This window comes from Chelon labrosus (assembly GCF_963514085.1).
Source record: "Chelon labrosus genome assembly, chromosome: 2".
In the NCBI taxonomy this organism is placed as follows: domain Eukaryota; kingdom Metazoa; phylum Chordata; class Actinopteri; order Mugiliformes; family Mugilidae; genus Chelon; species Chelon labrosus.
The window spans coordinates 26,763,796-26,790,789 of record NC_140338.1 but is presented as its reverse complement, the minus strand read 5'-3'; the positions used below and the strand labels follow the sequence as shown (position 1 = coordinate 26,790,789).

Sequence of the window (26,994 nt, the reverse complement as noted above, 5' to 3'; positions counted from 1 at the left end):
GTAACTTTTCAAATAGATAAATAGGTGGGTGCTGGTTACATACATTGTGTGAGATTAAAAATGTCCTTTAAGTGGTTTCAAAGCAACTTTCTTTTATCTTTTAAACTGACAAAAGAAAGACCTCGGGATCTCGTCTTAATTTACATATTGTACTTAGTGGAGTAAAATAATCCAACTGAAAGTACATGATTTGTCCGCATTTATTTTGCTGGACAGTTTTAAAACTTTTAACGTACCTTTGGATCTCTTACTTATTGAGAAAATTTGTGTGTGTGCTCCTGTACAGATATCTTTTATAGTTTTATACCATAGGAGTGAGGACATCTTTGCAAAGTGAGGACATTTTGACCGGTCCTCACTTCTTTACAAGGCTGTTTGAGGGTTAAGACTCAGTTTTAGGATAAAGGTTACAATTAGGTTATGGTTAGAGTTAGGGTAAGGGTTAGTGTTAGGAACTCAGTTGAGGGTTAGGGGAATGCATTACTGAAATGAATGCCCTCACAAAGATAGCCATACAAATGTGTGTGTGTGTGTGTGTGTGTGTGTGTGTGTGTGTGTAGGGCAGTGTCAAAGAGAAGCTCAACATTTTTCCTGTGCCGTCCTGGATCCATGGAGACCACAGCTTTGATCTAACAGGACAGGCCTCATGACACACAAGTTCAGGCTGCCTCTGACCCCTGCGTGCCCCGACCCATCCCACCGTCCTCAGGTAATAGTAAACAAGCTACACGCTGCCATATTTTCACATGTTGTCACCGCTACACGCGCGCGCACTCACTCCTCGGGCCTCGGACCAGCTGCCCCCTCGCTTTCTGCTGCCGGAGGAACTTCAAAAAGAGGCCAAAACACAGAGGGCAGCAGGATTGTGTGTGGACCACGAGGGTGGAGTGCATTCCACACACACACACTCACACACTCAGAGTGAATGGCTGAAGTGTTGAACAGTAGACTGCATCTAGTTTCGACGTGTTATTATCACTTTCACCAAACAGCCAATCAGAAAAGTATTTCCTGTCTCGGTTAAATGTAATTTTATACTTCAGGGAAGTATCTTAAAACATTACACAATAGCAAAGATGTTTATCTCTTTTCTTGTGAATTATATATTTTCATTAAGTTGTGTTTTTCCTGCTGTGGCAAGCCAAAGTGTGTCGGTTTATATTTAGGGACACAGTTTTTCTTTTTTTCCCTGGCCTTTCCTTTTGATATGTGGTAGTAGAGACTGGAGGTAACGGGGTAAGGAGGACGACACGCAGCAAAGGGATCAGCCTGGAACTGAACCTGCCCCAGAACAGTAAGGACGATGTGACCAGTGAGTTATGGGGCGCCCTAGAAGACATTATCATAGCTGAGGGTACGCTAGCAAGGCTAACTCTGTTGGCTCCGTTAATATCCAGTGTGTGCCAATCAAGATGTTTGGGTGGGCTTCATAAAGAGACGGGCAGAAGAGTAACAGCGACGGAGTCATGCATGTCATCTGAGCGCCATGGAGTTGGTTTTGTTTACAACAAAATGGCCGCCTTCTGAGAACTTGTCTGTTGTTAAAGATATTTACAGAGAAATAACTTTAAAAGGATGAGGAGTTAACAGCATTTGGGGCATTAGTGGAGAAGCATTTGTCATCTCAGAGGACACATCTGTTATTAAAATGCAAACTCACCACTTTTTTTTGGAACATTCGATGCGATGATGAAAATAGATGAAGCTTTTTTTTAATGAGCATTTTTGAAGTGTTTTATTTTTTTTTTCTGTTAGGTTTTTCACTTTTTACTATATAGTTTTAAACTGCTGGTAAAAATGTCTCTTTTTGTCAAATTTCATTCCGGCCTGTTGATGGTGACAAGGAGAAGTACTGATCAATACACGGTGTAAACAATAAAAGATACCCGATACTGAATTTCAACATTACAGCCAACAAGAAGGAAGAGTTTTTAAACTGCTGATAACATTTTCAATCCAAACAGCTACTAAATGCAACTTAAATGTGAAATTGTTTTATAGAAATTAAATTTCAAGACAAGACACATTATTGTACATCACTCTTTATTCATTTTCCACAACTCCCTCTCCTCTCAGCGATCAACTGGAATGAAGCAAAGCAATCTTCTCGGCAGTTCATCAACTCACTCATTTTCTCTCGAGCGTTTTTAAAACCTAGTTGACTGCAGGCAGCCTCCGTGATTGGATAAGTCCACTTAAGTTGAGCCTCTACTGAAGCGTAGCGGAGATTTAAGTGCGTCACTCCGTCTGACGTGGTCAGTCCTCCCATCAGCACACAGCAGTAAGTCTCATTTCTTACCTGTGCAGGAAACAGCAACAAACCATACAAGTTAACAGGGTCCACATGCAGGAAACAGCTTTAAAATAAATCAATAAAGAGGAAAGATTCTGCCCAACTAGTGTGTAAGCTCTTCTGCCACCCAACACTGTTGGATTAATTAAATATTCAAGATACACTTTCACTTTTTACAGACACATCTCATCACAACAAGCCCTGTACTGTCAAGTTAGGGCTGTTTTTAAACAATGCAACATGAGACTAAGTCCTGTCAACGAGGCATGAACACAATGATGATCATCTCAACGCAGGATGGAGCAGAAAGCTTTTTATTCAAAAGATACTGAGCTTTGCAGGAGAGCCAGGAAGTTACCACAAGGCTGAAGAAAAGGATTGACGCTAATATAAATTCCTTTAGGATACATCAAAACACTCTGGCATGTCATCGTTAGTACTTTCAAGTAATGGACAAACAGTCTCAGACGGACCGAGTGGAAGTCAACTCAACTGTGTGTGTGTGTGTTTGTGTGTGTGTGTGTGTGTGTGTGTGTCCTCTGTAGTGGTCCACACATGGAATCTATAATTCCTGATTCAACCCCCCTCCTCCCCTCTGTCTTTTTCTTTTAACTTTCCTCATGAAAGAGAAAACAGCCACAACTCTCCTCAGAGACGTGCATGGACACACACAGAGATCAGCCAGAAATAAAATGCGCACAAAAACACAAACAAGACCGATAGACAGAAAAAGGGAGCAATGCTCTAAACAAAAACATCAATACGGTGACCACCAGAAACACCACAATAGAACAACAGAGAAGAGCGGTGCCTGGACAGACCACAGGGGCTCGTGCTGTGTGATGTGGCCCGGCAGCAGGATCTCTCCCTGGGCACTGACTGTCTGTAGTGGTCTCCTGGGCCAGAGGGGGCGGCCATCCTGAACTAATTGGTTCATCTTAACATGCATCCTGATCTTCTGAGTCATCAGGAATTCTGCTTTCAAAAAGCCATGTCCTATTAACTGTGGTTTTAGGGTTTGTGTGTTTGTGTTTACCATGACAAGAATCATGTGGTTTAAAGCCTTCTGTTCTTTCTCAACAGAAAAAAAGGAAGTGATTTCGGGGGAAGATGGCTGGGGGGGTGGAATACTTGCTCACACGCCTAACCTGTTCACATGAAGCTGGAAGCTGTCAATCAAATTCCAGTTTGGGCTGAGCGATCAGAAAATGTTGCTCCAACTGGACTCAAAGCAAACAGAGCGACCACAAGATTTTGTGACGGCAGAAATTAATTTTAATTTCAAAAGCTGGGCTGCTATTAAATCCATGTGCTGATCGCCAACTGTCAACAAGGAGTCAGATGAAGCTGCTGACCAGAATATGAGACAAAATTGTTTTACATTTGAGAACTACGCAGTTAGAGTCAAGGCCATACACTCAGGTTGAAGTCATTAAAACAGATTTTTTAACCACTGCACATATTTCATGTTTCAGTAATTCTTCAAACAATTGTTGACAGACAGATTGTTTCCCATAGAATTAAGAATATCCGAAACTTACACACAGCTGGTATTTGGTAGCTTTGCTTTTAAGATGTTTAACTTGGATCAAACGTCACCTTTCACAAGTGTCTTACTTCCTTCTGTAGCCCATTCCTTGTGACTGAAGTTGTGTAACATTTGCTCACACAAATGTTCTATGGGACTGAGGCATTTGCTTTGCAGTGGCCAGTCCAATACCTCGACTTTGTGGCGATCAACCAGTTTTGCCGCAACTTTATAATCAAGTTTGGGGTCTTGGATCTGGGACCATGCTTTAACTTCCTGGTTGATGTTGTTTCAATATATCTTCATAATCCTTCCTTCCTCGTGGCATCTATTTCCTGAAGTGCACCAGCACCTCCAGCAGAAAAACACCCCCAACGTGATGCTGTCAACCCCATGCTTCACAGCTGGGATGGTGTTCTTTGTCTGGAAACTCTCCTCCGTTTTCCTCCAGACCTGACAACTGTTATCAGTTTTAATGATTTCAACCAAAGAATATGGAAATCTCTGTACCTCAACTGTACATACACTGGATTTTATTTCTGAATAGAGTGTGTTACATTAAAGGTAGTGTGCGATAGTAATGTTGCTAGACTAGCAAGTTTGTTTATAGTGTTTATAGCCCCTTCATATAAATGGAAGGCTTTCAATTGGCTCTTATAATATGTTGGAAGTAATTGTCTTTACTACAGAAATGAAGAGGACCAAATAGATAGAATAATGCAACCATCAAGACATCTAAAAAATCAGGGTAATCAAAACTGTGGTAATAACACAGGCCTTCTTGGTATGATTATAATTTTAGGGACAAGTAGGTGAGTCAACACAGTGTAGGGACTTTACGTGATGCATCAACAAACAGAAAAACAAAGGCAACTAGACTTGTTTGAGGTTTCATGAAGATGTTTCACCGCTCATCCAATAATTGGTGGGGAGTCACTCAGGGAAAAGAAGAACAACGTAGTTTTTGCAGTTCAGTGCAGTGACGGATGTACAGACTTTGTTGAAACAAAACAACTACTTCACCAACACATGGGTACACTGTCCACCTACAACGGAAGGACAAGGAAGACTTTTTTGATGAGCTATCTATTTCAAACTGGAAAACCCCTCTCTGAACAGGGGAGGTGGACTGAGACACGATTTATCATCTACAGTCATCTGTAACCAAAAGGTTTTACCCCCATACTCTTTGAGTCTGTCCATTAATGGGTTGTTAGAGAATCAGTTATTGGAAGAAAAGTGGTTCATTTGAACAACATCTTCATCTGATCCGCAGATGTTCTGAAATAAACATTTAAACTTCTCATCAGTCATTTAGAACTGAAGATTTTGATAAGTGGTGAAATGTCTTCAAGAAAACTCAAACAGCTTTTGTTTTATCTTTGGTTCAGATATGCCGTGACCTGGATGACAGAGAATAGAGAATAGTGGCCACGCAACACCCTGTCCTCACAGTCTTTCTGTCGTGGTAAGTGGACTGCATTTATAAAACACTTTTATCAAATCACACCAATGACAAGTGAGTGATTTGGGTTCAGATTCTCACCGAGTCACACGAGCAGGCAACCAACCCTGTGATTAGTCTATTAAATTGATGATTAAATGATAATTCTGACCTTTACTTATTTCTTTGTGAGCTCTTGTGACACCAGAGAAGATAGATATAAGTCTATATAAGTAATGTGCTGCCTAACCTGCTGTTAATTATCACAATTTGATTTCACCACGTGGCTTCCATCACTGAATTTCTCCAGTAAATTACTTACCTCTCAGTCTGCTCTTGGTTTGTTTGTAAAAAGGCAGTGTGAATATGAACCGGACCAGAACTAAACGGCAACAATGCAGAACTTTTTTCTTTGATGTGGACCACATCGACCGAAGTACAGATGTGGAAGCGGCCTCAGTGATGTGAGTGTTAGAGTGTGTGCTCTACGCCCCATCCTGACCTGGAAGCTTGAGCCACTTGGGCACCTTTCCCGGGTCAGATCTGGTAGGTTTAGCGGCCTGGCTGCTTGCAGATGGGTCTTGCTCGTCTTTTGTGGAACCACTGGTGTCCTCTGCAGGCTGTGGTGGAGGCGGCGGCTCCTCGAAGCCCACAGAGCTGGAGGAAGGAGACGGGGACCGGACCATGCAGCTAAGGCAGGGTGGAGGAATAAGAAAGACTTAAATCTCAAATATCTCACCAGGAGGCAGGATGTTGTTTTGTTGAGGAATTCATGTTTCTATTTAAAGCAGAATTATTTTGGGTTGCAGAGGAGCTGAGCCGTAGTTAAATGAGATAAAGATCTAAAACAGAGGCGGAGTGTTGACCTTATTAAAGAAGCAAAAGGACAGCAGGTGGGGGTCATTTTTGGGAAGCTGGCTCTATCTTTAGAAGGGCTGGAAAATGGCTTGTGTGTGTGTGCGAATCAGTATGCGTGTGTGGAGGAAATGAGGGGGCATGGGGGCACCTGCTGTTTAGGCAGAACCTCAAAGGGATTCCAATGATGACAGCTTTGTGACAGGAAAATAGGCTGGTTGCCGCGGGATACAAGTGCATATATACACACCCAAACACACACAGGTCCAGGCGCACATTTAAACACACATACACACAAGTGCACATACCTTGCAATGGACTCATTTGCTTGCGAGGCCGACACAGAGGACTGAAGCAGCTCCCTCTTTATGTAAAAATCTGCGGAGGAAACACACAATGTAAACTATTGTTTTGTTATATTACATTCCTCAGTAATACACCAGTATCTAATTCAAATCAGCATATGAAAGAAGAGAACCAAAAAGACAAAAACCTGTCTTAACGTCGGAGCCAAAGTACACCAGTGCACCAGGAAACAGGTCGGCCTACAGGCAGAAAGAGAAAGAAGTGAACAGAAGCTTTCGAAAATGTTTGGCACACATGTCAATTTCTGCAAACAAGGAAATATCCAAACAAAACTGCCTCCTGCTACACGCAAACCAAGTGCCGCCGCCACATCCAAGACAAAGTCAAGTTCATTTTTGAGGATGATTCATTGCTCGAGGATCTGAACCAGTTACCGTGGTTCTTTGAAGCAGACCACAAAATGAGCACCAATCAAATGGTTAGTGAAAACACTTTCACCCCCGAAGCACCACATTCCTCTCCGGTGATAGTCTTAATGGTTATAATGGACCAGTCGCAGGCAGATATTATCAACCGTACAATTATGAGGTAGAAACACAGACAGGCAGGCAGGCAGGGCACATGTCTGTCACTCTAATAGAAAGAAAACAAAACCAGTTAAAGAAAACATCTATTGAAGAAAAGCAGTATGGGAGAGCATGTGAGGGGAAGCTTGAGCGAGCGGTCGTTATGTGGCCAAAGAAAAACACCACAAAAACACAGACACATCAATTTTATTCTCCTGAACAAAAAAACAAATCCTGGAAGAGTAACTGCTGCTTTCTACTTTTGTCTTCTTCCAGTTAGCAGATCTTCTTATCACTGGCTTAAGATTGATCACATACTGATGAGTCCTATAAATTACACGCTAAAAAAAAGATACACCAGACCAAACTCTTCTTCAAAGAGAAAGAACTGGACCGTTTATCATAGTTTCTAAAAAAAAAGGTGACATCTACCTTCTGAAGCCGTTTCTTTATACATAAAGTGAGTATCATGGAAAGTTCAGTATCATTTACCAGTTCTTCTATGTCAAACCCAATGGCCATGAACTCTGGGAAGACTGCAATCACCAATAAAGTGACCAAAATGAGTTTCCTCCATAGGTTGGCTGAGCTCGGCCCTCTACGTTCACACAAGCAACAAGAGAGGAACAAGCTATAATCCATTTTCAATGGAAGCCAACAAGCTAAAGGTCGGGACATATCGAAGCTAAGCTGCCTTCAACTTCTTTCGTCGCTCCACTGACCCGGTAATAATGAAGCTGACCAAGTGACCGAGTTGTAGCTTTTGTCACTCGGGGAGTGAACGCAGCAGTAAGATTAGAGTGAGGACATCCAGAGGAACCTTGTAGTGAAACAGCTGCTCTTTTTGTGTCAAAAGGGGCCAGTTGAAGTGGTTTGGGCATCTGGTTAGGATGCTGCCTGAGCGCCTCTCTTTGTAGGTTTACCGAGGATGGCAATCTGGGAGGAGAGCCCAGGGTATACCCAGAATTTACTGAAGGTATTAAATATCTCTTCCGGCCTGGGAATTCCTCAGTATCCCTCATGAGTAAGTTGGGAACATGGCTATGGTGAGACACATCTGGAATACCTTGGTAAGAACGTGGTCACAGCTACCCAATTGTAGATAAGAGGACAAAAATGTAAGAAGTATCATGTGCTTGTCTTACAGATTGCTTATCCTACCTAGTCTTTTGAGGCACATAGTCATATTTTTTCAAGAAAAAAAGCACAGCTGACACAAGAAAAATGATGCCTACTCTACGTCCTAGCCTTCACGTATGGTCATTAACTTTGGACAGTCACTGAAAAAAATGGCATCACAGGTGACCAAAATTAGTTATCTCCAGAGAGTGGGGATCTTGGAGTAGAGACAGTGCCCTGCTTGTGTCAAAAGGGACCAGTTGAGGTGGTCTGGGCATCTAGTGAGGATGCTGCCTGGGCACCTCTCTTTGGAGGTTTACCGTCTGGTATGAGCAGGGTGGTTGACGTCATCGATGACGTAAATAAATACATAGAAAAAATTGATTTATGTGAAATATGCCGATGCATTGATACATTTATTATTAGATTAACTGTTCATCCAAAATTGGCCATAGGTTACCCTCGACAGGATAATGGAGCTGCATTTCCAACTCATTGAATTTAAATACTCAACACTATACTATACATGCTAATTAAAGACAGAATATGGTTAAAAAAATAACTTTCCTAATTATATAGAATGATTCTGAACTTCAGTGATGAACAGAATCACGAGGTAAAAAGTTTGAAACAGGTATTTCATTCACAAATATGCTAAACATGTCACAACTATAAAGTTTCCAGTTTATTAAGGGAGGTACTGTTTATTATTTACAGGTTAATTGACTGCTCAGAATATAGTCAGCAAATTAATCGAAAATAATGGAAAGATTAACTGACTAATCGGAAAAAGTAATCAAATAATTGACAACATTCAACATTCTAAAGCATCAAGTATCTCCCCGACACATTTCTGCTCCTCCACAACGTGATAATAAAACGCCAACATATTTTCACTGACATGAAACATTTAGCTCCAGGTTCTGCTCTAGTTTATCTATTACACAATTGCATCAAAACAGCCTTTGATTAGATGTTTCATCCAAACTCCAACTGAAAGGTTCAGTATTGATCTTTAATTATTATAGCAACAATAACCTCATAAATTTAAATAATTCAAAAATGTCAAACTTTTGCTGGTTCCAGTAACTCAGTTGTAATAACTCATTGCTTTTCTTGGTAGAGGATCACTGAAAGTTAATTTTTTGGGGATTTAAGAGGAGAAACTTTAAAGCATCTAACCTCTGGCAATTTGAAAATCACTATCATATGACATTTTATAAGCTAAACAAATATTTTTCAACTATTCACTATTATTATTATTATTCCTCAGTCCTTTCATATCATATCACATTTAAGACACAATTTTCTAAAAGATGCTTTGATCCTGAGCCGCTCAGCTTGAGACAATAAAAAGTCTTACGTAGTTCATATTCAGCTGGTAAAGCTGTCAAACGCTAAAATGACAAGCAGCTTTTCTCTACAGGAAATAAATTACTTGTTTAAAAAAATACTATAAACTTAATGGTAAACCTGACCCTTTCATCATTGTAAACTGCATTTTAGTAGGTATAACAATAAAAATTAATATTATGCTCTGATTAATTGTAAATTTTCAAATCCACCTCCACACTTAACACAAGAAGAAAGATTCTTTGATTCAAAATAGTCAGTTTGGGACATTAAAAAGTCAGAGAGCGACTGTAATCAACTTTAGCTTTCCAATCAGCTTAACTCTAGCAAATCAATTATGAAATACTGAAATGAGAAGCTTTTTATCTGAATAAAGCACCTATTGTTTAAACAAATACTACACCTAATGGGACCATACTGTCAGTATAAACTGTATTTTAACAGGTATAGCAAAAGTCATTTATCTCGTGCTCTGGCAAATTGTAAAATGTTGTTTTTCACTATTCTACTATTTCCATAATAAAAGGTAATAAAGCCTGTTAGCGGTTGTAGTTGGAGTTAGTAAACTGAACAGATGCTGAAACAGGAAGAAACTTACTTCTGTCAAAAGAAATAAAAAATACAAATTGTTTCAAATTAATTAATTAAATTAGTTTTGTGCTCTGTACATTGTTGTTTTCCACTCTACTATTTCACTATCGCATTTTTAGACATTCAAAAATTTCTTTTAAACTGATCAGTTTGGGATGTTAAAGAGTCAGTCAGCTCCTGGATTTTCAAACAACGTATAGAGCTACCAATAGCTTAACACTAGAAAGCTGTTAGATGGTAATAAGGCTGTCAATGTTACGTGTCATTTCAGTTAGTAGTCATCAGATACTGAAGTGAGACGCTTATGTTTCCTGAAATAAAAGTCTCATTGATTAAAAACATAGTATAACTCTGACGATAAATCTGACACTTTTGTCACTGTAAACCGCGTTAACAGGTGTAAGAACAGTAACTAAACCATAGTAAAATGATTGTTGGCTGCAAAGCTAGTGCCATTGGTGGAAACCGTCTATTTTAACCTCTTTGACAATCGTCAGTGTAAAAGAGAAGGCAGTAGCTGGGGTCTGACGGGTTTACTCTACACTACAACCCGTCATGCACACACTGCCCTTTCTCCCTCTTTTGTGTAACTGGTTGCTAAATTGGGACACACTGGCCTAATTGCTATTATCACAGCCCTGTGAGCAGGAAACAGTGTGTTACAGTGGAACAACGGGCATTCCTGCGATCCGGCTCCCTCTGGCAGAGACACTTCCACTCGGGAAAAGACGGGCCAACGAGACGAGACCCGTGTGTGTGTGAGTGTGTGTGTGTGAGAGAGAAAGAGAGAGTGAGTGTGTAAAAAAAAAAAACAGAAGAGTGGAATGGAGAGAGAGAGAGAGAAAGAAAGGAGGCAGAACGGATCCTGATGGAAGACAGAGGGGGAGACGGATGAGGGAGGGGACGCCTGGTATCAAAGGGCTTCTGGGTTGGGAAACATTCCTTTCCTGACATGACACAAAGTGATTAAAGTGTGCGTCTGTGTGTGTGTGTGAGAGAGACAGAGAGAGAGACATATGCGTGTGCACTCATGTCTATGTGACATGACAAAGAAAGATTAAAGATTCCTTGTGTGTGTGTGTGTGTGTGTGTGTGTGTGTGTGTGTGCATGTGTGTGTGTGTCAAAGATTGATGTATAGACAGGGAAACAGAGCCAGACAGTGTGTGTGTGTATATGTGTGTGTGTAATGACACCAAGGGGATTAAAGATTTTGTTTTTGTGCACTTTAACGCTTTTAAGTCCCTAATGGATAGAGACATGGGGGTGAGGGGAGGGGTGAGGCACAAGAGAGGGCCGGAGAGAGGGACCGTATGGGTGAGGGAGCTGGAGGGGAGGAGGAAAGAGCTGGAGTTGGGGTACAGGAGAGGGACGAGTAGTGGAAAACAGTTCAGAAAGGGACGAAAACAAAGAGACGGGCGACTAACATCAGATTTGATTCACTGAGTTTGAAACTCACACACACACAAACACACACCAAAACAGACACATTTCAAAGTGAGCTTTAGAGGATTCTTATCTATTCAACCAGTCCCCCTGAGGACTCAGAATCTTGTTCATCATCTCAACACGATATCACTTCAAACAACTTTCTCTTCCTCCCCTCCGTTGCTCCACTTGCTCCAGTGTCAAACGAGGAAACAGGACAACAACCAGGTTCTAAATGATGCATCTAAAAATAAAACAACAAACACACTCGCAAGGTACGGACTTTTAAAAAATTTTAATCGCTTCACCCACAACTGCTTCATTATTCGGATCATTCGAAACTCAAAGGCAACAAAGCATCAAGGCTGCCCATTGCTCTGTGTGTGCGTGCGTGTGTGTCAAGATCAAAGCGAGGCCTGTATTAACCCCATGTGCCAGTCTGGGAAAAATCAAGCCCAGCTGGGGTCAAGGACAGTGGAGAGGGGGGAACAAGTGTGAGTGGAAGCAAGAGGAGGGGGGAGAACGGGAATGTGGTGGGGCTTTGAAGAAGAGAGAAGGACCAGCCGATACATTTTACAGTCAGTGTGTGTGTGTGTGAGACAGAAATGTCAAAGTTTTGCAGTTGTTGTTTTCTGGACTGTGATGTGGTTTGTTTGCGTCAAATAGGGCATTTTATTATTGAGTTTCAAATGGTGCGCTGTCAGTCCGCTTGCACGACAGTGTGAGGGATCTTACCTGGAAGAGCGTAGCTGAAAGGTCGTCCAGAATGGTTTTTGGAGGAGTGATGACTAAAAAAAAATGTTTACAAAATTACAAACTGGCAACAAAGTCCTCACGAAGACATAGGGTGAAATCACATATGTCCATTTGTTTTTATGGACAAAAACAAATGTTTTTGTCCATAAAAACAAATGCACAAAACTTAGGCATAGAATTTCTTAAATTTCATCATCAGTTGTCATCTAAAGAAAATTCATAGTACAGTCAAGTTTATGCTAAGTCAGGTAGAGTGTTACAAGAGAGGGTGAATCAATCTTTTGGTTAAATTGTGATCAGCAAAACAGCTGAAAGAAATCTAAAAAGACGTGGAAGATGTAAAATTTGGCTTTCATTAAACTAGCTTTAATGTACAAAGACACTCAAAAAACTATAATAATCCAAAATCAGTAATATGCACATGAGGAAAGTGGAAATTTTTTAATTAGGTTATGTAGCAATCAGTCATACCATTATGGCTCTGATAGGTGAAGCGAATAACATGGATGATGCTGATTATCTCATTATCATAACGCCTGCCAAAACTGCAGCTCTAGGGTGGTCTGTAGTGGTCAGTACCTATCAAAAGAGCTTCAAGGAAAGAAAAGTGGTAAACTGGCAACAGGGTCAAGGCTCACTGTGGCCTCTTTCAGCAGGATAACATGCCCAACCTCAAAGAAAATATGGATCAGGAATGGTTTGAAGAACACAGCAATGAGTTCAAGGTGATGACTTGACCTCCAAATTCCCCAAATCTCAACCCAACTGAGCGTAGGTGGGATGTGCACAATTTACAGGACTTAAAGGATCTGCTACTAACATATTGGTGCCAGATAACTCAGCACACCCTCAGAGGTCTAGTGGAGTCCATGCCTCAACGAGTCAGGGCTGTTCTGGGGGAAAAGGGGACGAACACAATACTGGGCGTTGGTCATAATATTAAGACTGATTGGTGTATTTTATAGTTTTGGTTAACAAGATTTTTTGGGATTATTTTTTTGTCTTTGTTTCCTCAAGTCCTCCACGTCCCTTGTCAGAATCAAACTAGGGACATGGGTCCCTACATGGTATGTAACTTTGATGATGGCCTCAGATACACCATAACAATGTGATTTAAGTGCCAACTTGTTTACAACCTTTTTGAGCTTGCTTCGCTGCTTCTCAGATGCAGGCCTTTTTGGATGGAACATGCTGAAGCTCCCTTTAAAAGCCATCAGTCTTGGGTACAAGCAGCAGAAAGCATGCCTTGTACTGGAGATAAAGGACTCCACTGACCATCTAAAATCAAAATTCCCAATCAGCACAGGCCACAAGTGGAAAGCGCCTGCTGAAGTAGAAAAAGCCTGCAACACAAAGAGGTGATGGGGGTCAACCCAGACAGGTCGTGCTCACCTAGGCTGTGCTGCTCCACAACAGTTGTTGTCCTAAGCCACCAAGAGGCAGCGGAAGACCATGGTGGTGGATGAAGTCACCAGGGTGGAGCAGGAACGCTTCCACATAAACTCCCAGGACAGTCAAGGAGCCTGGACGCGATGGGAGGATACAGTGCAGAGGGGCATCAGCTGGGCAGACATCTGTAGGACGCCGCAGAGCAGACTAAGCTTTATCAGAGCAGTTTACGACACCCTCCCATGCTCCGAAACCTCATTCAGTGGTTCGGAAGTGAAGTTAGCTGTCCGCTGTGCAGTAGCACCAAGGTTAGCCTCCAGCATATTCTGTCAGGATGCAATGTTGCATTGACCCAGGGAGTCTTTAGGTGGCACCATGACCAAATGTTAGCCAAGTTGGCAGAGCTCCTGGAAAGATGCAGGGTGGCAGCAAACCCCATTCAGGAAACAGCAAGGCCTGAGCTAGCTGCTTTCTTCAAGCCAGGAGAAATGCGCAGAACACCCACGCAGGAAATTACCATCCTGAGATCAGGCATGGAGTGGCAAATGCTGACAGACCTCAGAAGACAGCTGGTCTTCCCAAGAGAGATCGTAACAGCTACTCTCAGACCAGGCATTGTCATGTGGTCTGCTGTAGAGAGATCAGTCCTCATGATTGAGCTTACCATCCCCTGGGAAGAGGGCACGACAGCAGCCCATGAGAGGAAGCACCTCAAGTACTGTGAGCTGGCAGCGGGGTGCCAAGGATATATCCTGTGGAGGTTGGAAGCAGGGGCATTGTCGGCAAAGCAGCAGTTCAACTGCTCAGCAGTGCTGGGATGACGGGGACAAGTCTGCGGAAAGTTGTGAATGAGCTGAGAGAGGAGGCTCAGAAAGTGAGCTACTGGCTGTGGCTTCGAAGGAAGGAAAATGGATGGGGACAAACACCCCCTTAAAGGCAGCTGCAGGGAGTGTCGGGGAGACATCCCCATACGTCACTGCCCCCCTGCCGGAAGATGTACTGGTATAGGGGGCGAAACATCAGTGAACGGCGGCTCCAACTGCAGCCACCCACAGAGGCACCAGAGGAGGTGCGACAGGCCGGAAGGCCAAAGCAAGAACCAACATCTGACCTGTGCAATGATCTTATTATCTAATTTGTAAACTATGAGCTTTTGCTTTTGGTAGCAATGTTATCGAGGGCCTAGATCTTAGCAATATTATATATTTAAATGATGCAGAGAGTAAAATATTGTAACTAATAAGACTATGAATATAAATGTAGAGCTGCAATAAAGTAGACTTTGGGCCAATAACATCTTCAAATGTCTAAGTGTGGCTTGATGTGGGCAATAATGAGAAATTGAATGACACTTACACAGGTAGAAACTAAGCGTAGGATCCTCCAAGTGACTCCTCACAAAGGTCCTCACAGCAGCAACTGGACACAAGACACACACAGAGAAAATCAGCTGAAACAGGAACAAACAGATCTATGTGCACATACACCAGTCACTGTGTGGGCTCATTATTTGGCAGGAAACTCCCTCCAGTTTGTTGTTCTGCTCGTGCTGCTGCTGTTGGGCTGAGGTGCATCTAATCCCTGGAATTACAGACCTGTCTCATTCTTTCCGAGTCTCTCACTCTGCTGTGGCTACAGTCATAAATGTGGTGAGGGAGCCGCAAGTAGCTTTCGCATTGCAGCCATACCTGTGGCTAGCCAGCTGAAATGAACACTCTCCACACTTCACACACATGCAAGCACACACACACCTGTTTCCAGGGGCCTGAAGAAGCCCTGTAGAACATGTCTGTCTGGAAACTGGACCCTCAGGACCACCTGGAGATGCACAGTGGCAGTGGGTTATTTGTATTTTAAACATACCATAAACATACAATAAAGAATCAAGAGTAATCTGTGCAATCTGCACTCACTTTGGGATACCTATCCATCTTCTCCTTCATGTGTGCCTCCCTCAGAGATTTAGTCATAAGAGGAGTCTCTTCCAATAACTTCCTAGAGGAATGAAGGACAGAGAGACAAATTCAGTTACAGTAAAAGGAGCTGAAGAGGTTTAATCAACGATGGAAAAGAAAGATGAGCACAGAAAAGAAGGAGTCTGTGTTTCATCTTCGACCCTTACTCGTGTGTGGCCGTGTATGCGTGTGTGCGTGTCAGAGGCAGAGACAAATTGCTGTGGTCTGCTTAATTCCAGCCTTGGTAATTGCAGTCATTGACATGGTAGTAGCATAGCCATGAGGCAGCCAGCTAAGTCAATGTAGACGGAGATTAAAGGACGTGCGCGGCGAGGTCTCAACCTGGTGGTGTTCGGTCGATGGCTAGAACATAAACGTCCGCACAGACCAGAATTGCTAATTGCTCCCAGTATGCCATATTTAGAAGCTTTTGTAGTGTGCGTGGTGTCTTATAAATGAGAACATGTTTGCAAAACACACACAATGTCTCAGCAGCTGTGGTGTGCAGCGGCCACATCCAGAGAGCACAGAGTAAACTTGTCCGCATCTGTTTTGAAGAAGAGCTCATAAATAAATAAAAACTTCAAACTCATAATAAATAAAACACTTCAAAACGCACGCAGCGATGCCCGGCATTCTCTCTGCCTATGGCCTCTCATCATTGCTATGGTATTCTGCAATTAAGGGTTATACATCGACAAAACACCGCAGGACCGAATGCCAAACTGACTAATTATCTGTTACAAACAGTTCAGGAACACATCTGATTCAGACGTGTTTCTGCAGCAACAAGGTATTTGTACTAAATATCACACACACAGTCCTCTGACCCAGAGTCACTCAACCGCTTCCTTTCACTTCCTCCTGCTCACCTCTCGCTCTTCAGCTGGGCAAAACGTTTCCGCACATCATCCACCGTCACTTCAAAGAACTCGTCAGGCAGATCTCCGTGGGCCTCAGAGCGACGGGACACTGAGTCCAGGTGGTAAATCAGAGGCTCCCTCTCCACCGGCTGCAGAAATAAATTAAAATCTAAAGCGCCCCGACAGTGATTATACTAGTAATCCACTTCATTAATGGATCCCTCAATTATATTGTGTCCATGGCTCATTTAAGTGGGGAATCCACAACAAGGGAAACACAAACAACCAAAATAAAAAGGTTACTGAGCAGAAACTTCTCACCGGAAACAAGCAGGCCTACCTCTAAGAATTCCTCTCCATGATCCATATCATTGTCTTGCAAGTTGGCAGTGCCTTTAACCTGTAACAGGGACAGAAAGGTTTAGTCATGCTCATTTTTAACTAGGTTATAATGTCAAAGAAAAAGGATTTGAGCACCATCTGAGGTAAAACACTCAGAGTGTTATGGGAATCTATCTATCGCGACACTGGCTACATCTACATTGACAATATTTTGTCAACCCAATTGAAATCGTTCTGATTGGAGACATTCAGAATGATTACATGGATGCTTAATAAAAGATATAAGATATACGTGTTCAAATGCATCAATATATCACCCAGAATACAACTTTTTGACAACTAAATATGTCAGAAATATAACAAGAAGAAGTTCTCTCCCCATCTATTAACAACATTGAATACATTCAAAAGAAGACGGATCCACATTTTCAACAACACAACGTACAACGTCTTTGCTAGGCCATTTTTATGTCCCTCCCTGAAACTCATCACGTCAGCTGATCAAGTGCTGGAAAAGAACTAAGCGGGAATCAGTGTTGGTAAACCGTCTCAAAGTGTTATTTTTGTCCGTGTTTACTGACAACGCTGAATTCCTTCGAGATAAGAATATGAGCAAAATGTTTACACGTTTTCAACATTGTTGACCACATGGACTCAGACTTTGTGCATCTTTTTAAACATCTTATTTATTTTTCTACCTCCATGTCTCGGTCTTTCCTGGAAATGTCACATCACCTGATGTTTACCACACGTGGGACAAATATGAAAAGAAAGAATGGATTTATTCCAGCCAATTGTTTACATGGTTAATATTTTCCTACTGAAGGGATTATTGATTATCCCCCAGACCTAATCCAAATTTCAGACATAACCCTTCTCTGCTTTGGAAGCCCTGATGTTTAAACTTATTTTTGACCTAGAACCAACTGATGGAAAATGGTCCATCAGTAGCAGTTCTGTAGCTTTACATCTTGTCACATATTCTTCATTAACAAAGGCAGATCATCATTCTTTAAGCCAACACCAAGTAGAAGTCCTTAAAGTGCTCAGAAATTCAAAAACATCCACAATGCAATGACAGCTGGAAAAGTTAGATGCTTGATGGGTGAGGTGATGATAGTTTTATAAAAATGTCTGAATGCAAAATCTTATATTTATCATGTTTTATAATGACATGACTCACCTTGGTGAGGGAATTACTGCTAGATTTGGCTTTCTTGGCTTTGGGGGATTCCAATGCAGGAGTCAGAGCTGACAGAGATGATGATGACGATGAAGATCGTCCAACTACTCCTCCCCCTGGACCCCCGAGGCGCTGACCACCTCCAGAAAAAGGAATGAAAGGAGCCATGGGAGCAGAAGACGAGGAGGAAGATGATGTCTGATTTAGTCCCGAAGGCCCTGCTTCCTCTTCATCTTCCACCGGCGTTTGTCTTCCTGTGGGAGGGACTTTAGGCCGAACTGCATCCTGGGGGTACGAAGCGTCTTCCTGTTGAACAGGGAGTGTTTCTGTGACAGTGGCCGTGAGAGTGGCCGTGGCAGTAGCAGGGGCCGTGGCCGTGAAAGGGGCCGTGGCCGTGAAAGTGGCCGTGGCAGTAGCAGGGGCCGTGGCAGTAGCAGGGGCCGTGGCCATAGCAGTAGCTGGTAGAGTTTCCATTTGCTCATCGAGGTTTGAATTTCTAATTGGCACAGTTGCGGTCGAAATCTCAGGAAACGATGGAGTAGGATCGGGCAGAGGTGATGGGCTCGGTGTGGTTTCCATGGCAACAGGTGTGGTTGGAGTAGCAGCTGTTTCAGTGGCTTCTCCACCATGTTCCTCTCCTAGTGTTTTGCTCTTTTTAAGTAAAAATCTTAAACGGAAATAGTAACAACAACAGTACAATAAGAATAAACTCTTAATTCCAGTGCTGCACAGTTCATGCGTCATAAATAGATCAATAACGAGCAGCCTACCTGACAATGGCACTTCCTCCTGTAAGGCCCAGAGACTTCAGCGTGGCCTTCTTCAGTGCTTCTTCCCCACTCACCTACACACACATGGACAAAAAGCTGTGTTACCATAAAACTCACTTTCATCTCTTGAGAAAGGGAGAGTTAAAAGAACACTGCATACCTCGTCTCTCATGTAAACACACACAGGAGTCGATCCTGATTCAGGCAACCCGGACACACTGGACAAAAATGTATGAAGAAAAACTGGGATTAATATTACGGGAGACTGATATTTATTTGTTTTAACAGTGACAGAACAAATTCCAGAAGTGTCTTTTCCCTGTTCAGGGGCATCGGCTGTGATTTTACAATAAAACCTCAAGCAATGCAGTGGCACGTCGTCTACATGTGTAAACCATGTGTGCACAATCTCGTGTAGAATCTAATTGAACCATAAATGTTTTACTATTGTTCTCCTCAAATCTGAAAATCAAAGCTTTCCCCTTTCACTTCACAACATTCTCTGAGATTTTACAATTAGCGTGGAGCTAATATTAATTTCATGGAAGCATAACTTCCTTGGAAGAGGATCAGGATATGCAGTGATGTCATTTAATAGAGATGAGAAGAGGACTGGACAGATGCACAGGCACCTGAGACCGCACAGCTGGAACTACTGAGCAACAGCTGCATGTGTGTGTTCGAATGAGTGGTGGTGATGTGTGGGAAAGCTTGAAGTTCAGAAAAGGAGTGGTGAGAAGAATGGATGTTATCTTGGCCTGAATTCATTCCTACACAAAGACCGTGTCACTTTTTAGAAAATGTATAACTTAAGTTTAATCCTGTTTGTCAGAACCAATAAGTGGGATTATGGAATTTTTCCCGTAGTACAATAAAATCAACAATCAATGGGACATTCATCTACAAGATAAACAATAATATAGTTTGGATTTTTATTTTTTTAATAATATCAATCCAATTTTGTCTACTTTGACGACGGGTCACGTGGCAACAGGCTAAGCAAGGCATTCAAGACATCCCTCTCCCTACCAACTCAATCACTTCCTCATGAGAAATCCTAAGGTGTTGCCAGGCAAGTCGAGATATATAACACATCCAAATGACTCTGGCTCCAATACGGGGTGTCCTACAAGCTGGCCGTGCTGGTAAACCTCCAAACGGAAGGCATCCTCACTGACACCTGAACCACCTCTACTGACCACTTTCGACACGAGGAGCAGATTTACTCCAAGAAGCCTCCAGCTGCCCAAGCTCCTCTCCATATCTCTAAAGCTCAGCAAAGGCAAACTGTGGAGGAAACCTGAAGTTGACGACCATAGGTGAGGGCTGGTACCTAGACCTCGCTCCCTCTCCACCACAATAGTATGATATAACACCTGCAAATGATGGTTGTTAATAAAATTGAGCTGCAAAGTGGTGAGAGTTATTTTGGACCCCATAGACTATAAATCTTCAATATACAGATCAGACATAACATTATGACCACCTCCCTAATATAGTGTAGGTCTCCCTTGTGCCTCCAAAACAGTTGTGACTCATCAGAGAATGGACACTGACCTTCTGAGGGTGTCCTGTGGTGTCTGACAACAGAGTGTTGTTAGTGGGGGCCTTTGGGTCCTATGGGTTAAGGGGAGGGACATTTGTGGATCATCCCACAGAAACTTGATCAGCTTGGGATCTAGTGAATTTGGAGGCCAGGTCAACACCTTGTGCCCAGTAGAACACTGAATTGTCACAAGATGATCAATGTTATGCACTTCACCTGTCAGCGGTCATAATGTTATGCCTCATCGAGGTATATGATTTTTTTTGGTAAGGAGTCCAAACCCTGTGGACATAAAACTGTAAGATAACAAATGAAACACAGCTGCCACCGTCCTGAATGAACAAACATCCGGTGTAAAACTCTGTTAGGGACACTAATGACAGCCTCGAAGTTGCTCAGATTCACTCCTCCCCTTGGCAACAGCAACTGACGCTCATGGGTACTGTTGTATTTAGAAACATCCATCAAGCCAAACTGACAAACAAAAAGCATGATTTCTCAAAATTCTTGAAACTTCTGATCATAATGTTGACCTATGGGGCCTTTGCATTATTCAGAACAGTCACCTGTAAAATTGAGGACATTTACATTCGTAATGAAGGAAAAAGAACCAGCCACTCCTCCCAGTTCACAACGACTGCCCAGTACTACCCCTTACCCGTCAACTCTGTCCTCGAACAACCCAGGTGAGGAATGCTGAAAAATGTCTTGACTTTCCAAAGACACATTCTGCACATGTATACATACTCACTTAATCTGGGGGAAATGTGTGAGCAGCTCCCACAGACTCTGTCCACTGGAGAAGGTACCCTGGTGCCGAGAGCCATCCTCCATCTGGAGCGCAATCCGCACCTGACACATAAGGAACCACAAGAACACACAAGAAGTGAGGTTTAAATGCAGATCAAACCACAGCCAGTCCTTAGACGTGAACCAAATAAACATCAGCAGACCATGCGTGCCTTTTGAGCTAGATGTCTAACATTCACTGTATTGTCAGCACTGATGCAGCAGTGATGAGATGATCTTTATTGATTATAGTGACAGATGTGTGGGATGATCCACAGAGGGCCCTCCCCTCAACCCACAGGACCCAAAGGCCCCCTACTAACAACAATCTGTTGTCAGACACCACAGGACACCCTCAGAAGACCCATGTCCATTTTCTCTGATGAGTCACAACTGTTTTGGAGGCACAAGGGAGACCTACACAATATTTGGAAGGTGGTCATAATGTTATGCCTGATCTGTGTATATCTTATATACTTCGTTTATATCTTAAGCTCAAGCATTTCACATTGTAATTCGTAATAGAAAACAACAGAAAAAGAAACATGACAGAAAAGAAACCGAAATATATTAAAGTATCAAAAACTTCACTCTGTGGCTATTTGTAATTTTTTGGCTCCTCAGTCTTGAGCCATTTTTGCATGAGGAAAATTCTTTGATAATCAAATTCGATTGAGCTGCACATGTGGACCCGTCTCACTTTGAAAATGAGTAACATCAGGCTTCAGCGCAATGTTTTACTCTCTGAGTCATCCTATGCGTTGTTTATGTTTACTCGACAACAGCACAGAAAGAACGCTGCACATCGGCACACCAGGAGAGATGAAAGGAGCTCCTTGGCTGTCAACGGCCAAACAAGAAACACTCTCACACACCACGGCGAAGAGTGTGTGGGGCACAAGAGCAAATGTGTGTGAGTGAGTAAAATCTGTGAGGTATCAACAGTCAGCCATCCATCAAATGAACAAGAACAGCAGATCAAACCCAGCCGGGATTTTACTGCTTAGATTATGATGCCATGATGTCATAGGAAACTACAGCTCAGCTACAACAAAGTGTTGTTTTGGACACAAATCAGAGAGTGAGCACGGGCAGAGATTCCAGGCATTTCCAGGTACTGACAACAAAATCCCACCGAGGCATCTGACTGACATGTCAGAATAAAACCACATCATCACATAATCATGGGCCGGCCAAATTTACCTTGATACAGGCTCATGTGAGTCGATGCTGATCGCAAGCATCGCAATACATTACTGAGCAGAAGATGCATGCACTTGTCAGTTCATTAGGTACACTACTAGAAACAAAAGCATGAAGGTTATGGTAGTCAGCATTTGTGCAAAATAACAGAGTGCTTTTGATCAAACTGTGTTTTCATTTTGAAGGCTGTGGTTTCTAGTACTATTGAATTATATCATGTTGTACAGACACGATCCAATCCAGTTTCACAGCACCAGAAACTATGCCCTCCAAAATGATCATACGGTTAAATTACCACCTTTCTTACACAGTTTGACCATGACCATTAGTACAGTCACCAAGGAGGATATTAGTGTTATGTTACAATGTATTTGTTTTCACTACTGTTCCTAATGTTTTTGAAAGTGAGTTTAAATCCAAGATGTTTTAGTGTCTTTTTATGCCTTTATTTTTATTGGTGGAAATCAAGAGGGATGGGAAATGATGGGGTGAGTGTGGGGTACAACATACAGCGCGCGGGTTGGAACTGAACCTGGGCCGCTTCAGGATGCGCTGACATTTTTAGTTTAGGCAGTTTGTTTTTCAGTGATCTGTTGTGATAACTGGCATACAAGAGTCTCTGCACATGTCCTGTTTATACATGTACGCTTAACTATATAAAACTGAACGTAACTTAACATGCCTTCATACAGGGCACAAAGCATCACCTTTTCTCAATTAGCCAGTGAGGTGAACTGTGTGACATGGCCAACATTTCTTTCTATTTAAGTTTATACACTTTCTATTTGAGTGAAAATAAAAATGCATGCCTCACCCTGCATCTCCACATGATTATTTATGTTCAGGGTCCATACAGGCCAACAATCAAAACACCAAAACGAGAGATTAACAACATATGAAGGACGGGGTCTAAAAAAAAAAAAATCATATTTCACTTCGTTATCAGCTACATATCCTACTCAGCTACTAACCCTAACCCTAACTAATGCATGTGCATCCAAGTGGATCTGGGATAAGTACTAATAAGAAACTTGAACAACTTCTTGCCTCTGAAACATACATAAAATCTTTCGATCACTGGAACATATATTAAACCATGATGTGGGTGTCCTTAAGCGAATATGGAGAGAACAGCGACCTCCCATGAAGAAGGGCAAATGATTTAGATTTTCCATACGAGTACAGATTCTCTACAGATACTCCTTTTTTTGGAAAGAGATGTCAGAAAAGTCACCACTGGCTCGTGGCTTCAGCATCACTCTTCTATCATTGGGAAGCAGATATTACAAACCACTGGACTGTTCACCCGCTAACAGCAAATGTGAGCTAGTATAAAACCATCATAAAACCAGTTAGTTTTACTATACTGACAGGGCCGCAGCATTAATAATCCAACTAAATACAAATAAATATAAATATATATATATAAATACATATTCCACGTCCTCAAAAATTATATTTGGTGATAGACTGATGACAAATCAGGCCTAATAATCAGGTCCCTATCACACATGCTGAATTTGTTTTAACTAACCTGGCTGTCAGCTACAACTTGCTTCCTTGTACTTGTCACCATTTCCAGCTTAGCATTGTTGGGCAGGTTGGCAAACCTCCACGGCAGCGTGAGGTCAAGAACAGTCCTCTGAAACCTGTCAAAAGGAGAAGACGGTGAGCATGACAATCAATGAAAATAAAGACAACCATTACATTTGACGTACATATGTCTCGTCTTGAACAGCTGACTTCTCTTCTAATTACAAACATGAAGAAGACAAAGACATAATTCCTTACATGTAATCAGCATCTATCGCCCTTGATTTCTACTTTTCATACCTAGTTTCGAAATTAAATGGTTTTATCTCAACTTTCTTTCATCTACAAAACTTTAAGTGTATAAACACAATTAAAGTTGACATTAATCAAACATACATGTGCTTTGTGCCAGAGAGGAATGACTCCTCTGCTTAAGATGGGACAGACCCCTGCTGCTTACAATATCAGTTCGTTAAACTAGGTAAATATCACCAGTTTTGACTTTATTATTCCTAAACTGTACCCTAAGCACTAGTATTATTTCCCCATTAATGTCTATTTAGATGCAGTCTGGGCCTTGGTTTAAACTGAAAGCTACTACTGATTAAACATTAGCTTAGATACTGTAACAAGTACATGAGCTGAAACTCACTTTAAACCGTGATCCTCGGGGTTAAATCCATGTTTTTTGCAGACATCCTCCAGCACCTGTGGATAGCAGATGTTATCAAAATGTCACAAGTGAAGTTAAAACGCATAACTGGTCAAATGATTTGCTTTGATATGTACGAAAACAGAAACTGATCTGTCACCGGCTAACAACTGTTAGCCAAACAAGCTAACTCAAAGGGAGACTGTTCGCTCTGGTTTGCCTCCAAGTGAACAGAACTGAATAAACCGCCTATGCCGGAGGAACCCAAAAGTTCCGTAGAAAAAAAAATACCTGTAATAAAGGTGTGTTTGGAGACACTTTGACTGTTTGTCTTCTCCCGTTGGGAGTGAGGACCGTTACCGCTGTTCCGCTGGCTGCCATTGTGCGCCGTGACGTCAGTCTGTTTGTTTGAATAAACTTTATTGACACTTCAAGAGCTGCATGAACAACAGCAAGAGGATTAGTTCAACAGATGAGCTGTTTTCTGAGTGGTGCTTTGAATGTTATCTTGTACAATGAAATAAAAATACGTTCCAAATGCTCACAAAATAAATGCAAACACAATTACACACAGACAAAAGTTACTTTATTAAAGAAAATAAACAGAACATGGTATGATATGACATGGTATGACATTCATACAGTACATGCAAGCTTTTTTTTTGTTACACCATGACTTGAATGACTTCACAGACATTATTGATATAACAGGCCGTTTTTAATTGAGGATAGTTGGGCATATAATCAAAACAATAAGATCTCATGTCAGTTCCAGGGCTCTGTAGTGTAAATTTACAATATTTTTACTAAAGTGCTCGTGTAAATGTTGTTTTTATGTGTGTATGTGAAGGCAACTTGAACATGACAGATTTCTGTTGACAGCTTTTTCCAGTGACATCATCAAAATGCCAAATGCATGTCTAATATTCACCCATTTGCCAGTTCATTCGGTACACGAGAGGAAACTAATACATTCTAATACAACAGTCCTACATCAAATCCCCTGTCATGACTGTTCTAATGTTCAGCTGATGTTGAAACAGCATCAGAAATGTGGTAATTCAACTGGATGATCATTCTGGAGGATGTAGTTTGTCGTGCCATTACACAAAAATGTTTCTGTTATGTAGCCTAGCCCCCTGACTAAAATGGGCTTGACGAAATAATAGGAACATGAGTCAGCACAACACAATACAATTCAATAGTGGAAGCCACAGTCTCCAAAATACAAACACAGCTGAATCAACAGCTTCTCTCAATTATTTTGCACAAATGTTGAATATCAAAACCTTCACGAAGATCAGATTAAGAGCATTAGAGCAGGACTGTTGTATTAGAATACGTTTGTTGTCACTAGTGTACATAATGAACTAGCAAAGTGCCTTGCTGCTGCAACTGTGAAATTCTATCTATCTATCTATCTATCTATCTATCTATAATAAATTGTAAATACCTGATGTAAAAAGTCTGTCTACATCCACAGAGAACTAAATAATTTATGAAGGATACAAGTTTTGTGAATTATATAGGTGTGTCCCTCTTGTATGACCATACTTTACATGTAGGAAGCAAACACAAACAATGACAAAGGCAGTGAGATTCACTTTTGTATATGTGGTGGTATCTGTTTTATTACTTTTATTGATGACCTCTGCTTGTGTAATGCTAGGGTTAGCCAGCAAATTTAAAATCTTTTTGGTGGTTTTATAAATATGTCTACATTTTGAATATTTGAGACCATCATCACAGAACACACTTTAACTGCAGTGGCCCGCACAAGAGAGCAGGAGAGCTGTAAACTGGTCACAACCCAGCCGGTCTGTTCCCCAGATGGATGACTTCACGTATGTACCATATGCAGTTTGACAAATGACCTGCACAGATACCGAGAGTATCAAGGCCGCTTTCTCTCAGCGAGGATCAAATCGGATCAAAGCTGGAATCAAACCGGACAGACAGCACGACACGTGGTGCCAACAGATGGAGAGGTGTGAGGCCAGAGCTTCAGAGGCCATACAACCCACTGACTGATCAGCACCATTTTAGAGTCAAGGTCCACCTGGGAAATAGAGAGAGACTGAGAGAGTGGTGAAATGGAAATTGCCACCATCTGAATAAACAAACAAACAATCTGTTTCCTTCCTCGCTCAGCAGGAGAGAAACTTCAAAACTGCCTGGATGGAGTGCAAACTTATAACAGCATCTGCGCCGGGTTTCACATGGCAAGAATGGCAAACAGACACCGAAAGGACAACAGGGTCCTTTCTCATGAAATAAAAGGAAATTTAATGGTAGAGGTTTGCTCAGAGTCAGAGGATGAGGATGGTCCTGGTGAAAGGATTTCGAACCAACTGGAGCGGAAGTGAGTATGGGTAAAAAAAAAAAAAAAGGTTTTCTCCAATGAAGGCACTTCAGGCTGCTTTGTGAAAATAGTAACTTATATATTTCTGAGGGAAAAATTAAACTGTTTTTCACACTGTTTTTCAAACACCGGTTTTAAAGCAAAAGTAATAAGGATTTATCATCTGTTAG

The 26,994-nt window shown here is 41.8% G+C and overlaps 1 protein-coding gene across 1 annotated transcript; it reads right to left on the bottom strand.

Annotated features, from left to right (window-relative positions):
* Positions 1-1,750: 1,750 nt before the first annotated feature.
* On the bottom strand, positions 1,751-25,267 carry aspscr1 (ASPSCR1 tether for SLC2A4, UBX domain containing). Its single transcript, XM_084566635.1, has 17 exons — positions 24,754-25,267; positions 24,463-24,518; positions 23,812-23,926; positions 21,037-21,137; positions 18,900-18,957; positions 18,740-18,813; positions 17,970-18,636; positions 16,785-16,844; positions 16,454-16,593; positions 15,540-15,621; positions 15,378-15,444; positions 14,983-15,045; positions 12,217-12,269; positions 6,614-6,665; positions 6,429-6,498; positions 5,768-5,955; positions 1,751-2,299 (listed from the first exon to the last, which is right to left on the bottom strand). The coding sequence occupies exons 1-17, from the start codon at positions 24,841-24,843 to the stop codon at positions 2,289-2,291; spliced, it is 1,947 nt and encodes a 648-aa protein (XP_084422761.1). The 5' UTR covers positions 24,844-25,267; the 3' UTR covers positions 1,751-2,288.
* Positions 25,268-26,994: the final 1,727 nt, after the last annotated feature.